The 15,386-nt window shown below is 44.5% G+C and overlaps 1 protein-coding gene across 5 annotated transcripts in view; it reads right to left on the bottom strand.

Moving 5' to 3' along the window:
* PLEKHH1 (pleckstrin homology, MyTH4 and FERM domain containing H1) overlaps positions 1-15,386 on the bottom strand; it is a 108,434-nt gene that overhangs the window by 20,404 nt on the left and 72,644 nt on the right. For all 5 annotated transcript variants that reach the window (XM_053274440.1, XM_053274430.1, XM_053274448.1 and 2 more), the window contains 3 exons: positions 14,525-14,637; positions 13,071-13,244; positions 11,134-11,231 (listed from right to left, as the gene is read on the bottom strand). In XM_053274440.1, the coding sequence (XP_053130415.1) occupies positions 11,134-11,231; positions 13,071-13,244; positions 14,525-14,637 (385 nt within the window). The remainder of the gene's footprint in view (positions 1-11,133; positions 11,232-13,070; positions 13,245-14,524; positions 14,638-15,386) is intronic.

Raw genomic sequence — 15,386 nt, 5'->3', positions numbered from 1 at the left:
TAGGCTTATAGAAACTATCATTGTTTTATTGTTTAAAAGTTGTGTAAACAACCCTTTTAAAGCTATATGTCTTATTTATATGCATGAGTAACACATTAATTTGGTGGGGAAGGAAGGAAGGAAGGAAGGAAGGAAGGAAGGAAGGAAGGAAGGAAGGAAGGAAGGAAGGAAGGAAGGAAGGAAGGAAATTGGGACACCTGCTAAAGATGCCAGCTGGCTTTGTGTATGCTTCTGTTGCTCCTTTCCCCCTGATGTACAGCCCCATATTAAGCAGCCTCTGGCCTAAGGCACAAGCTGAAGGCCAGAGAGCCCCAGGATCAAAGATTGAGGATCCAGCTATTGACCTCAAGAAGATAAAAAGCCATTTGGCCACCTGCAGCATTTTCGAATGTTATGTCCTCATCAAGACAGTGGGAGGAAGACCAACGACATGCCGATAATCAGTGTGTGACATATAGAAGTGCTTTGCTATTTTCTTGTGATATTGTTTGGGGACTTATGCTAGTTGCACAGAGTTGGCAGGTAATAGTATGATGGCAGGACTCTCTTGAGTTTCTGGTAGTGCATCTTCTTGTGAACATTTAGTTAGCATGGTGATAACGAGGAAACAATATAGGCAACTGTGGGACCCCATCCATTTATCATCTGTTTCTACAATGCAAAAGACAATAGATGACTATTTTTCATCTGCTACTCAAAACAGCACAATAGAACCAGATGAGGTATGAGTGGGGGACTTGGGTAATCCTGAGCTTAATCCAAATGCTGCTGTTGCAGGTGAATTCACTTGCAGTACTGCTGTATTAGAGGATGAGTAACTCCAATAAATGCTTTCTTGCTCCATGCTTTGACTTGAATAACTCTGTGCTTGCTTCTTTTGAAGGCTTTCAGCGACCCAGCGTAAATGCTTTTCAGTTTCATATAACCACAGGCGGGGCTAATAGTAGGCAGGTCCAACCCTAAATTAGAAAGAACCAGCCCATGGTTTTCTCCATCTATAAAGTTGTTTACTTGTCTCAACCAAAATCTCCATCATTCACATCAGCACTTGGCAGCTAGCTATATTTAGTGCTAAATTTGTCCCTTGGTTGGCTGTGAGTAAAGGAATCCTGCGCTTAGAGGGATTAATTGTGTCCGTGTGGGAAGTAGCAATGCCCCCTCCCTCCTTCTCTCCTCCCATGCCTCTTCTTCTCTTCAGTAGCAAGCCCTATTTCTCCTTTTCTCACAATATAAAAATTTCTGGGACATGTTCTTGGGCTGCAATCCTATGCACAAAGCAGTTACTTGGGAGTAAGACCTAATTAGTTCATTAAGGGTTTACTTGGAATAAACGGAGCCCTTTCTCATGACCCATGAGGAAGGGCTTGGGGCACACAGGGAGGAAGACTGTAAAATAATATCTTCCCCACAAACAATTGCCTCGTTCATGCTGGGTGTGCGGATTACACACCCACATGGACTCTAGCTCTCCTCGGCAGTGGCGGAAGGCCAGGGCTGGGACATGTCCCCCCCCCGAAACCCCATAATGTACTGTGCAAGTGTGCAGTGCATTATGGGGATCCCTCCAAAGCTGGCCAGGAGCCCTGCATTCTCCCAGCCCCAGCTGCAAGCAGCCGGGGCTGGCAGACATTCAACAAAATGGGGCTAAGAGAGCACACACTCCCTTAACCTCATTTTGGAGGTGGGCTCCAGAGGCAGGTTTTCTGCCATGACGCTGCCGGGAGCCACACAGCTCCTGACGGTTCACATGTGCAGCAAAGATTGGGTTAAGGCAGCCAAGCCCAATTTTGCTGCGCTTGTGAACAGCCTCATTGTATAGAATTGGCTGCAGTTTCATGTAGCATTTACTTGAGAGAACCCTTTATCAGATCTGAAAATTAAACCATATAAATCACAAAGCTGTCCAAAGAACTTATGCTGAGGACCTCTCCTTTCAATACTGCTACCACTCACTTCCCGCCCCCCAAGGTAAAACACGAAATAACCAACTGACAGCCAGAGGCGTATCTAGAGAAAACAGTGCCTAGGGCAAGCACTGAAATTGCGCCCCTGTCCAAACATCTGACACCCATCTTTCAGATAACTTTACTATAATATCAGCTCAAAAATACAAGTTCAAACACTTTCAGGAGAAACAGGTTGTAAGCAACACACGCATGCATACAGACACACATACAACTACACATGTGGCACATATGTGCCAGTCACCTTCCCAAGGAAATGCAGCACATCCATGTGCTGGGCATGCCTCCATAGAGCTAAGCAGTGAAAGCTCTCTTTAGCAAATGCTCTGCCACCTCAGCACACCACACTACAGGTTGCTGCCTCCAAGAAATTCAGGGATGGTTTTTTTCTGTCCAAACAGCTTTTGCCTTAAAGGGAGATGGTTGCAATGGGAAATCCTAGGGGCCCCAAACAATCTGAAATTATCCAGCAGCTTACAATAGGCTTGGATCCAGCAGCTTGATCAGGAAGAAGGTGGAAGTTGCAACTAGCCACAGAGATATTCAGCTTTTTTTTTTTAAGCACCACACAAGTTAAAGGCAGGCACTGTATAGAGAATTAAACAGCATGCGAGTGAATATTTCCATTTTATTCCTTGCCTCCCCCCAACCCTTCAGTTTTGCCAGCTTACAAGATATTAAACCAACACTGTCATTTAAAGGGATGTTTTGTCCACTTACTTTTGTGCCATTTATATCTGTTTTTAAAATGCTTGGGTCCCTTGCCAACAACTTTGCATTCTTCTGACTCTCTAGATCAGGGGAAAAACTTGGGTCTTGCAGAGGCCATTTGAGCATGTGTGGTGGCCATTTTTGTTTTCATCAGCCCTTTTTTTAAATTTTAAAAAATGGTGCCTGCACATGCTCAAATGGTCCCTGTAAGGTCCTATTCCTTGCCAGGCCTTGCAGAGGCCTTTTGAGCATGTGCAACGAACTCCAAAATGGCCACAGCTCTGATCTTTGTAGGCCCAAACAGGCCTGAAAATCAGCCTGGGATGGGCTACGGCAGTGATATAAGAGGCCGGTGGGGGGAGGGGGAACCTTTGCAGACCCCCCACCTGTGGCCCTTAGGAAGCCCCCCAAAGTGGCTACAGGTTTAAATTTTTTTTAAAAAAATTAAAAATAATCTGTGAATTGTGGAGGGGGTGGGGGGCAGCATGGCACTGGCGCCTCCCCCTAGTGGTGCCTAGGCCATGTGCCCTGGCTGCCCCAGCCTAGGTTTGCCTATGCTGACAGCAAACAAAAATTGGCGTAAGGACTATAGAGTGGTGGAGCTACTTGACTATTTTGAACTGGCCTGCTTTCCAAGCTGTGCCTGTTGGTTGCCAATGAAGAGAAGGAAATAATCTCAGAATTCTTAAAAAATAAACACAAATATTTCTGTATTAAAGACACACACATTTGAAACAGAATAAGTTTGAAATTGTCCAGTTAGTAATTTCAGTTAAAATGCCTTGGGCTTTTTTGGAAACTATAACTCCCTCCTTCTCCTTCTTCCCCAAGATAAGTGAGAGACTAAGAGGTCATTAGTCTCTGGGGGCCCCCAAATCCATTTTAGTCTGTCCCAGGTGGTGTGGTCATGTTAAAAATGTGTTAAAAATACTGTGTGGGGGTGGGGAGCTCCAAAAGCCTTTAAGTCCAGGCTCCAAAATTACCTAGGTGCACCCCTGCACACAACTGGGTGGGCGGGGCAGCAGGAAGGTGGGGGAAAGGCTGATTAAACTTGCCTTCCTCCCAGATGAGCCACTGCATGTGTCTGGGAGCATGGATCATGCTCCCAGATGAGCAGCCCTTCGTGGCACAGCCCGCAGCTCTGGAGGATGGGATGATGCGTCTCGGCCTCTGGAGATCCCACAAGGCACTGTGCAACATGCGTGATGAACTGGGGGATTCCCCCAGGAGATGGGTGCTCTAGGCACCTGTCTCTGTGTCCACTGGGATTAAACTTAGCACCAGCGAACACACAATCCCGGAGCCTGGGTTAAGTGAATTTAATCCTCGCATGCATCCAAAATGTAAGAAGCAGATGAGTTCATTGCTCTCACCTACTCCCCTTAGTAAATCATGTGGCCCTAATTCTAAGTAGCTCTCAATACCAGAGGCGTATCTAGGGAAAATAGCGCCTAGGGCAAGCCCTGAAATTGCGCCCCCTGTCCAAACATCTGACACCCATCTTTCAGATAACTTTACCATAATATCAGCTCAAAAATACAAGTTAAGCTCGTTAATCTTTTAATATTTCAAAAACTATTTAGCAGTGGACATAGCCAGACCAAAAAATCCTGGAAAACTAGAAGTTCCTTTCTAATTCTCTACTATGCATTGTAGCATCACTATTACATAAGTTTTAAAAATAAATGGAGAATTTGACTTTCCCCAGATACTAGGGCCTTGCAGAGGCCATTTGAGCATGTGTGGTGGCCATTTTGTTTTCAGTGGCCATTTAAAAAAAATTTCATTTTAAAAAATGGCGCCCCCCCCCTTCAAGTGGCACCCGGGGCATGTGCCCTGCCTGCCCTACCCTAGATACGCCCCTGCTCAATACTAACCCTTTCTAACTGGATAATAAGAAATAACAAAGGTATTGGAACATATAACTGGAATTTACCTTGAATGGGATGATGTGGAAATCATGGCAATAAACCGTACAAAGACTTCAAGAGATACAATAGTCTTAGGTTTTCAATCTGATGCCACATGCTCAACCATCCAGTGCCATATTAGCTTTAACTCCTATCCTCAGGCCAGTTTTTATCAATTTGTCAGCCCAGGGAGATGTCCCTCAGATAAAAGAGAGTCTAACTCCTACCATAGGCAATTAAAATCCCAATGGAAATAAAAATTCTTCCAAGAAACAACAACTTGTTTAGCACTTTAGGTCATTCCATACTACAAGGACTGCTGGACCTTCCTTCCTGATATACTCCAACAATATTCTTATCAACCAGCTCTGCAATCTCAGCCTGAGGCATCCTAACAGAGGCTTGCAACAAGCAAATCACCAAGGTTATCAGCTGCATCCTATGAAAACTGCAAACCGAACTGAGACTGGTTGGGGACCTTGTAGACAGAATAGGCTAGATCTCACAGGCTCTTGCTCCCCACAAACTAGAGGCCACAGTAGGGCACAGCAGAATAATATGAGGAAAGCACTGGTTTAGGACTGGCATGCTCTTCTAATTGATTTAACAGAGGGCTGATTACCTGCTCCTAAGTGGACCAAGTTATGCTCAAATACCAAATTGTGATCCTGGAATATTTCAGGCTAGAGAAATAAGGTAGTTGATTCAGACTTCATTAAGTACCTCCAGTCTTTTGATACAGTTTTCCTCCAGGAGACATGGCTGCTAGAGAAGAACTTTCATTATTTTACAATATACAGTGTGGGAACAACCAGCTCGGAAATCCTCCAGACCAGGATGTGGTAGCAGGGGGCTGGCAATTCTTTCCCCCTCTATACTAGACATTGAGGGGACCAAGGTGGAAGAGCTATCCTCTGGTTTCACTCAAGTAGTAATTGCTTGAGGGTGCAGCCCTGGCCCTTCAATTTGTGTTAATGTCTACTTTCCTCGAAGATCCCTGAGTAATACAAACAAGCTTATAAGTGAGTTGGATTATTTGATTGCCAGTCTCCTCCTGGGTTATCCTAATCACTACTCATTGTGGTATCTTTAATGCTAGGATGGGGAAAAACCATACTAGCACAAGCAAAGCCCTGGGGTTTGATTTAGAAGATGATATTAATACCAGCAGGACCTCTCATGACCTAGTTATTAATAAGGGTGGGCAAGCATTGTATTCCCTCATTTTTAAGCACCTGCTTCAATGGGAGCCCCTTAGACCTCTCTGCTGGCTACTTTACCTATTTAACAGAGAATGGGAAAAGTGTTGACTATGTTCTTGGATCACCATCCTTGCTATCCTTCATACAGTCCTTGATGCTTGATGATAGATCTGAAAGTGACCACCTTCCCCTTCAGCTGCTACTTAAGCCCTTAAATACCCAACCCAAGATAATGACCAATTCCGAAGTGGAGGTGTAACAAATAGTGGATTTAAGCCCAACCTTTGTCTCAAGGCAAGCCCACGTGAGGGAATGAAAAATGCTGCAATATTCCTTCCATGTTTGCTCAACAAAGGCTGTTCCTTTAAAACTTAACAGTTTCTTGGTAATTGCTGCCACCACACCCACTTTTTAACAGAGTTTAATCCCTCCCTGGTGTGGGCAAAATTCCAGGGAAACTCTCCTTCTTTTACCAATGGAAAAATACAGAAAACCTTCCACGTGCAGTCTACACATGAAGAGCAAACTTGGTAGTGTGAGTTGCTGAGCAATCAACATGGAGGCATGTTTGCACCATAGTAAAACCCCTTTTCCCGAGTTAAAAATCTACTCAGATACAGACAAAATGCAAAGTACAAAAAGAGAAAAACTTATTACAAATACTACAGACTGCTTCAGTCTGAGGCTTTCTCAGCTTTTAGTTATAGATACCAGAAACACTCAGTACTTACAAGAATACTTTCAAAGAGCACTCCAGATGGTATTTGGAGTGGCACACTTTAAAAATCGTGGTTACCTAGTTGCAAAGATAATTCAAAAAGCACCCCAGTTGCGAGGAACCTTTAAAAGCACCTTTACAGAGACTTCTACAGAGCCCTGGTTGGATAAAAGGGCCAAGGCTCAGTTCCTCTTTGTTACGTTACAGATAAAACTCAATAAACCAGTTGTAAGGATTTGCAAAAGCACAAAATCAAAAAATCTAATGCAGGCTACCTAACACACAGTTCCCTGGCTAAACCATTTCCCGAAGCCAAAGCCCTTGGCTTCTTTTTCCCTTGAATTCACCCCAAACTCCAGGAGATAATTCAAGTTTCCTGCAATCCTGTCTCTCAAGGAACTGCAGATGCCCTTCCATGAGAGAAGTCTCCAGGCTGGTTGTTGGCCATGAGGCAGCTAGAATTCATGGCTGGTACTCACGAAGCCTGCTCCCCATTTTCTCTCATCGCCCTCCTGGCTCCTTCTGAGAACAAAGACCCCCTTCACTTCCTGCCGCCAGGCCCTCTAGGTCCCGGTCACTGTGTGTTGAGTGGCTGATCCCTAGAGATCACTGCCGGAAAGACAGGGCAAGGTGCACTTCTGGTTCACTCTCTTGGGGAGGGGAGGGCTGATCAGCACATGAGGGTAACCTACAAGGTGATTGGCACCACATATGGTTCCTCCAAATTGATCCTGACATTAGGACACTAATGAATAGTCTTAACCTGTAAGAACTGAAATTTCAAGCACTGAAACTTCAAGCACTGGCAAGATCATTGGAAATTCAGGAGATAGATAGATAGATAGATAGATAGATAGATAGATAGATAGATAGATAGAATCAATATCTTGAGACCCCACTTAGTGCTCACATACACAGCAAACAAAATATATGAAGCACATAGCTGGTTTGATAAGGAATGCAAGAATAAGAAAGAGGAACTGACTAAGCTAATAAGGAAAGCCAGGACTAGGAGGACAGATAAGGCAGCTAATATGCTTATTCAGTATCACAGGGAGTATAAAGATCAGCTCAGGGAGAAGGCCTTTTATACCAACAACTGGAAAAGCCTAGTAGGAGTGTGCATGAACTCTTCAATCCTGAATTGGTTTGCTTCAAACTAAGCCAGTTCAATGGTTTGATCGTAAACTGGACCGGAAACAATCCAGTCAGTGATCGAACCGAACCAAGCCCAGTTCATGGCGGACTGGTTCACGAATGAGTGGCTATGCTTGTAAAGGGGAATCCAGTGAGGATGCCCCTTCACAAGCAAAGAGGTGGGGGAATCCTTGAAAAGTCTTCTAAAGGGTGGCTGGGGCGGTGGCAAGAGGTCCACCTCTTAGATTAGATTGTTCTTACTGGCCTGGTGGTGGCCACCACTGTTCCTTGAAGGAGCCCAAGCACGCAGCGCTCGCTCCAGCAACCCACCCGCAGTGGCTCGGTTCTGGCCTCTGCGCATCTGGCTGAGGTAAATACCCAGGCTTGGGGCCGAGGCAGTGCTGGGATTGTGCTTGATCCTAGCAGTGCACAAGGGCAGCCAAACCCACGCTGGGCTGCCCAAGCCTGGGCTTGCTTGCCCGTGTGAATAACTTCATTGTTTGGTTGTTTTGGGAAGGCTTATAATGTTGCCTTCCATATGAAGAGCAGTTCTATCCAATACATTATTATATACATTATAACAATGTATTAATATATACATTATGATTTTTAAAAAGTTTAATTGAGAAAGTTAAGTAATGTATAGAACATAAGAACAGCCCTGCTGGATCGGGCCCAAGGCCCATCTAATCCAGCATCCTGTTTCATACAGTGGCCCACCAGATGCTGCTGGAAGCCTACAGGCAGGAGTTGAGGGCATGCCCTCTCTCCTGCTGTTACTTCCCTGCAACTGGTACTCAGAGGCATCCTGCCTTTGAGGCTGGAGGTGGCCTGTAGCCCTCCGACTATTAGTCGTTGATAGACCTCTCCTTCATGAAGTTATCCAAACCCCAATTAAAGCCATCCAGCTTGTTGGCTGTCATCATATCTTGTCACATAGAATTCCACAAGTTGGTCATGTGTTGTGTGAAAAATTACCTCCGTTTGTTGGTCCTGGCAATCAATTTCATGGGATGACCCCTGGTTCTAGTATTATGTGAGAGGGAGAAGAATTTCCCTCTATCCACTTTCTCCACACCATGCATGATTTTATAGACCTCTATCATGTCTCCCTGCAGTCTTCCTTTTTCTAAACTAAATAGCCCCAGGTGTTGTAGCCTTGCCTCATAAGAAAGGTGCTCTAGGCCCCTAATCATCTTGGTTGCCCTCTTCTGCACCTTTTCCAGTTATACAATGTCCCTTTTTAGATGTGGTGACCAGAATTATACGCAGTACTCCAGGTGTGGCCACACCATAGTTTTGTATAAGGGCATTATAATATTAGCAGTTTTGTTTTCAATCCCCTTCCTAATGATCCCTAGCATGGAATTGGCCTTTTTCATAGCTGCCGCACATTGAGTTGACGCTTTCAACAAGCTGTCCACCATGACCCCAAGATCCCTCTCCTGGTCAGTCACCAACAGCTCAGATCAAGTATACACCTCAGTGTATACTTGAAGTTGTGGTTTTTCATCCCAATGTGAATCACTTTACACTTGACAACATTGAACCACATTTGCCATTTTGTTGCCCACTCACCCAGTTTGGAGAGATCTTTTTGGAGCTCCTCACAATCTGTTTTGGATTTCACTACCCAAAAGAGTTTGGTATTCTCTGCAAATTTGGCCACCTCACCGCTTATCCCTACTTCTAGGTCATTTATGAATAAATTAAAAAGCACTGTTCCCAATACAGATCCCTGGGGGATCCCACTTCTTACTTCCCTCCACTGTGAAAACTCTCCATTTATACCTACCCTCTGTTTCCTGCCCTTCAACCAGTTAGCAATCCACATACTGTATGTACTTGTCCCTTTATCCCATGACTGCTAAATTTTCTCAGTAGTCTTTGATGAGGAACTTTGTCAAAGGCTTTTTGGAAGTCCAGGTATACTATGTCAACTGGATCACCTTGATCCACACACTAATTGACACTCCCAAAGAACTCCAAAAGGTTTTTGAGGTAAGATTTACCTTTGCAGAAGCCATGCTGGTTCTCTCCCAGCAGGGCCTGCTGTTCTATGTGCTTTACAATTTTATCCTTGAGGATGCTTTCCATCAATTTGCCTGGAAAGGATGTTAAGCTAACTGGCCTGTAATTTCCCAGATCGCCCCTGGATCCCTTTTTGAAAATCGGTGTTACATTTGCTACTTTCCAGTCCTCTGGTACAGAGCCTGATCGCAGGGATAAGTTATATTTTTTAGCAAGGAGGTCGGCAATTTCACTTTTGAGTTCTTTGAGGATTCTTGGATAGATGCCATTTGGCCCTGGCGATTTGCTAGTTTTCAGTTTTTCTAGGCAGTTTAGAACATCACCTGCATCCTCCATATCCTCCTTAATAATCCCTTTCAGTCCCTCATTGTCTAATGGTCCAACCGCCTCCCTGGCAGGTCTCCTGCATGTGATGTATTTAAAGGAGTTTTTGTTATTTCCCTTGATGCATTCATGCATGTATGTATAATACCATTATTTTAAAAAAGATTGTTAGATCATTGTTAGGTTTTCTGGTAACGACCGTGACAATAAAGATGATGATGATTGTTTTCTGGGGCTATTCCAGAAAGACATTGAGCCTCTACCTCATTTTAGCTTTAATTTTTCCTTCAAGTATCTTCAGGGTGTTTCTAGACAATGCTTTTTTAACACAACGAGGCTGTTCTCACATGCAAGCAAAACCGGGCTAAGGCAGGCAAGCCTGGTCTTGGCTGCACATGAGAAGCAGTAGGAGGCGAGCGGCTGCTGGCGGCGTTGCGGTGGCAAACCCGCCTGCAGAGCCCCACTCTAAAATGGGGTTAAGGGAGCGAGAGCTCCTTTAGCTCCATTCTCCTGATCGTCTGCAGCACCGGCTGCTGTAGCAGTGACAGGCACTCCTACCTGTCGCTGCTGGAATACCCACAATGCACTGTGCACTCAGGCGGTGCATTGTAGGAGTTCCGGGGGGCGGGGCGGGCAGGATGACGCATCCTGACCCCTGCAGATCTGTGTTGCCGGGCAAAGCTGAAGACCATCTGGATGCATGGGATCATACGTCCTGACCCTCCCAGACCAGTAGCCGGATCGTCTGTGGGGAAGGCGAGCTTCTGCTGCCTTCCCCTCTGCCTGCCGTCTAGCCCTTGTCACTGATCACAAGAAAAGGCTCAATGATTGTGCAAGCTGCTACTCAGCTGTTCCACACTGCCTAGATTGCAAAGCTGAAGTGGATAAGTGGGGATATGGCATTAAAAAAAAAAGAATGTTGTTTTACTACAAAAAGTACTCCCCCCCACCCCCGCCACAATCCACTAAAGCACCAGGCAAGCACAATTTCATATGGTGGCTATTTTGTGTGAAGCAAGCCTCAATATGAAGAATTCCTTGATTGAATCTTAATTTTAATCCAGCCAGATAGTAAACATAGCAAGTTTTAAGCAATAACTCAGTTGGGTTGGGGGAAGATAAGATAAGCTACTCACTTGGGGTCTGCATGCCGCTGCAAGTGATGCTTGAGATACCAAAGGAAATGGTGCTGAGGCAGAAAGAGAGGAGCACATAGAGCCAGTAACTGCCAACACTGTGGAGAAAGAGAGGTTTACAACAAATAGAGCCACCACTACATCTGTTGCCGTTGTTATTTGCTCTTGCAACAAAACATCTTGTACTTAGTTCTCACTGAGGGTCCATTAAGGTATTACAAATGCTAAAAATACAGTGGCGGAGAGAGACAAAACACAATATTTTAAAAGTATCTACACCAATGTAAACAAGGTGTATACATACAAGATGACCCCCCAGATGTCGAACCTTAATCATACTGGGCGCACATATCTTTAAAACATGGCAAATCTCCTATAACCCTGGGGAGTCCAATTCAGAGGAAGAGAGGAAGTCTGCCCTGCCGAAATCCCTGACCCTAGCAATCATCCCCTAGAACCATCAAAATCAGAGCAGCTAGAGCCAGCCATGCCCTTGGAGGAGTCTTGGGAGCACTGACCCAGTGCCACCCTGTGTGGTTCTGGTCCCTGCCCTAGAGTCACTGCTGCCATAGCCTCTGAGTCCCCAGGAGCAGGGGTGATGTTAAGCTAGGGCTGAGCTCCAGCTCTGAAGGTGGAGGGCACCTTTGGCTGCTCAGGAGGGCACACCTGGTTGCTCCCAATCTGTCTCCTTGAGAGGAGGGGGACACTGGCTTGGGTGCCTCCTGAGGAGAGTTGCCCTAGGAATCCAAGATGAGACAGAGCCCTTGCAAGCCATAAAGGCCTGCTCTTTGCTGGTTCAACTGCTCCCCACAGAGCGCGTGCCCTCCAGCCTGCCTTGCTTGACCTGAGTTCAGACAGCTTTGTACCACTCTCTGGCTAGTGCAAGGGCCAGACTATATGATATGAAGATTTATGATCAGAACTCCCAATGTTTTTTTAAAAAAGCAGTTGTACGTGGTAGTGGTGGACAGTATTAGACTGGCTGGTGACACAAGAGGAGGTTTTTAATCCTTTCCTCCAGTGTGGTTTCCTTGATTGATATCCCCCCTTTTGAAGCGGCTATTTTCCTCTCTGGGGAAATTCTTCCCAGCAAGAATGTGGTGAGCAGCATTTGGTGAGCAATTTTTTATTGAGAGGACAGTGCTAAGTGAAAGAGTGAACCCCACGCTGCCGTACTGATCCAATTCAGTCCCCTCTTCAGAGCTGCTTTTAAAAAATATATAAACACACTGGGAAATCAGATCATGGATATCTCTGTGTAGCATGCTGCTTGACCCTCAGTGTTAAACAACTGAGGATTGTTGTTAAGGCTTCCCTTACATAGCCACAGAGCTGGGTGACTATATCTTGGCTTTACCTTTTCAGTTTGTACTTGCAATATGATTTTTCCACAACAATTATTCACCAGTTTGTCTAGTTAGCATTGCTCAGAACTTGTTCACATGTTACCCTTCTGTAAGGAATCAAACCACTTATATTCACAAACTACAAAAGTCAGAGAAAACAAGAACTGAATGTTCCTTCACTGACAATCATGTTTAGCTCTACTGCCACCATACTGCATTAAGAAGTTCTCATTAATATGTGACTGAAGAGACAAATTACACATTATTTAAGAGATCTGAGAATGTGCTTTTTAAGACCACAACAATCACCCACTCCCCTCTATGGTGATTCCCCAGTGAAAATTGCACCCCCACTCCCGCACCTGAAGTTGCTATAGACATGGAGAAGAAAACATGCATCTTAAAAGGTTTACCAAAAAGGGGGGGGGACCTCTCCCTCCTCACATAGTGACCCTGATCCAAATTGGGCCCTGAAACATTTGCTTTTAGGGATAAAAAGAAAAGGATCACTCATGTAATTTGTCACTTAAACCGTAATTAGGCATACAATCACCACTTGAGCTGCAGCACTGAATGGACAGAGGCACTTACCTGAATGACTGAGTGGTTCTGAGCCTCTCGGCTAGTCTGCTTCACTAACTGACAGTAGATTTCATTCTGTAGTTCACTGTGGGTCAGGCAAACCTGTAGTGCTGTCTGAGCCAATGACACATGATAATCAATAGATGAGGCTTCCACTGGGACATTGATGAACAGCTGGCAAGACTGAAATAGGGAGACAGGACAGAAGCAGATTAACAGATAAGAAAACAATGATGCTTTTCACTTTCACTCTCAGCTATGAAAAGGTTTAAACTTTCTCTTTTATGACACTACCCTGAACTATCTGATCACTGTTTGTATCATCTTTTATTTTCCAGAATAAAATATTTATGGGGAACTGTGTGTGTGTGTGTGTATCTTGGGGGCTTATCTTTTACCCTGCATAGTACACAACACACAAGAGTGGCTGTGTAATGGAGAATACCATGTCAGTTTTTAACAATATGCCTTCTCACACCAAATCACTAAAAAGAAGCCCCACAGCTGCTTTTCAATGGTGCGTTAATGAAGGTAAGATACTAGATATATTGTTACCAGACAAGCTGTGTTTCAGGGTAGCACAGAAAGCATCCCTCTATGTGCATGGGTCTGTGGGATTAGTACCTCCATTTTGGATGTTTCAGTACATGGGCCCATGAACATTTCACCTGCATCTGTTTAGCAAGACCCACAGCTGGTCGCTCATCATAAGTAAAGCACGGGGGGGGGGCATGTGCCCCCAGGTCAGAATAACAAAGACCAAATGGGCCACCCCGCCCCTCTCTTTTGCAAAAGAGAAGGCACTAACTGGTGAGCAGACTAGACTTGAAAAGGTAAATCAATTAAGGAAGGAAACCTCCCTTCTACCAGAGATAACAATGAAGCACTCCTTGGGAGTCACACAAAAGCGGTGCAATTCCTAACCCTTTTTTGAATTAGCAATTAGCTGGCAAGGACTCGGGGAAATAAGTGCATCAAAAGTGGAGATGTATAATCTTATACCCCTACAAGCAGCCTGCTCTTCAGATACTCAATCCAGCACAGCTCCATTCAACCCAAGTAACATTTTGCATAACTTCTCCTTGCATTGTTGGCCAAGATTCACTCAGCCAAATTATACTCAAGTTGCTACTTGATACACCCATTCGTCATTTATGGAATCTGCCACCTTCAGGGTGTGCAGCAGGGGCAGAGCCACCATTGAGCGAATGGGTTTGAAGAACCCGGGCCGCCCCCCGTCAGGGGCTGCACCTCATGCCTCAGTCACGCCCCCTGCATCTGACGTCAGACATAGGGGGCATAGCTTTGATTGCAAACAGGCCACGCATCAGGGATAGGACATTTCTTGTGGAGACTTTACCTTCTCTTTGTTCCCTATTTTTATTAACTTTCCTGCTCCCCACTTCAAATGTGTCAACAGAATATTTTGAGAACATTTTGAGAAACATTATCTTTTTAAATACCTTGAAGAGTTTGAGGGCCTCTGTCTGCAATGCCTCTGAAGGCAGAGTGGTGAGGGATGTCTGCAACCCATCCTTGCTGTAACACAGCATTGGGTGTTTCCACAAAGGAGAATCTGAATTAATGAATAGGACAAAGTTTTGAAATCTCAGAAACCTGTTTAGACTTAGTACAAGATAAGGAGTCTTGCAAATAAATATTATTAAAGCTCTTGTGAGAGAATCCTTAATTAAAAAGCAAATCAGATGTCAACTGTACTACAGGAGTTCACTGTATGTTTGGTTTTACAGGCATATTGGCCCATTTAGAAGAAGCACACAATACAGTCCTCCTTGAACTATGCCATGTCAGAATGCAGGTGGAGGGCTGAATGCTCTGTCAAATTAAAAACTCTGTATCAGTGGAAAGGTAGCACATCAAATAGAAGGCTAGATTATAATCCTCCCAGACTTGCCAGGTTTCCACATGCAGAGTTTTTGATGTGGAAGATTATTCAAATATGCAACCCTCTTAGGATTCAGAACAGATATTCTGTGCTTGTTCTGAACAAGAACAAACCTAATTCCAGTGACTTAGACCAAGCCTAATTCCAATGACTTCAGTACAATATAGCATAACAGAAAACAGACTAACCTACAGAAAGGCCGTTATTTTGACAGTTCTTATTTCAGGGGCAAAAACCACCATTAAGTATATGCTAATACTAGGTTTTTAAGTGTTTACATTTTGGCTGGAGCACATCTTTTCATTCTAAATGAATATTTATTGCAGTTTCATTTGCACTATAATAAAGACCTAGGGGAACAAATTCTTTGCTAAACAAAGCAGTAATTTGGTAGGTTTCTTCTTTCCATTCATATTTTA

The sequence above is a fragment of the Hemicordylus capensis genome, chromosome 1 (genome assembly GCF_027244095.1).
Source record: "Hemicordylus capensis ecotype Gifberg chromosome 1, rHemCap1.1.pri, whole genome shotgun sequence".
Classification (NCBI taxonomy): domain Eukaryota; kingdom Metazoa; phylum Chordata; class Lepidosauria; order Squamata; family Cordylidae; genus Hemicordylus; species Hemicordylus capensis.
The sequence above is the reverse complement of the archived record's forward strand: the minus strand, read 5'-3'. Positions and strand labels throughout refer to the sequence as shown.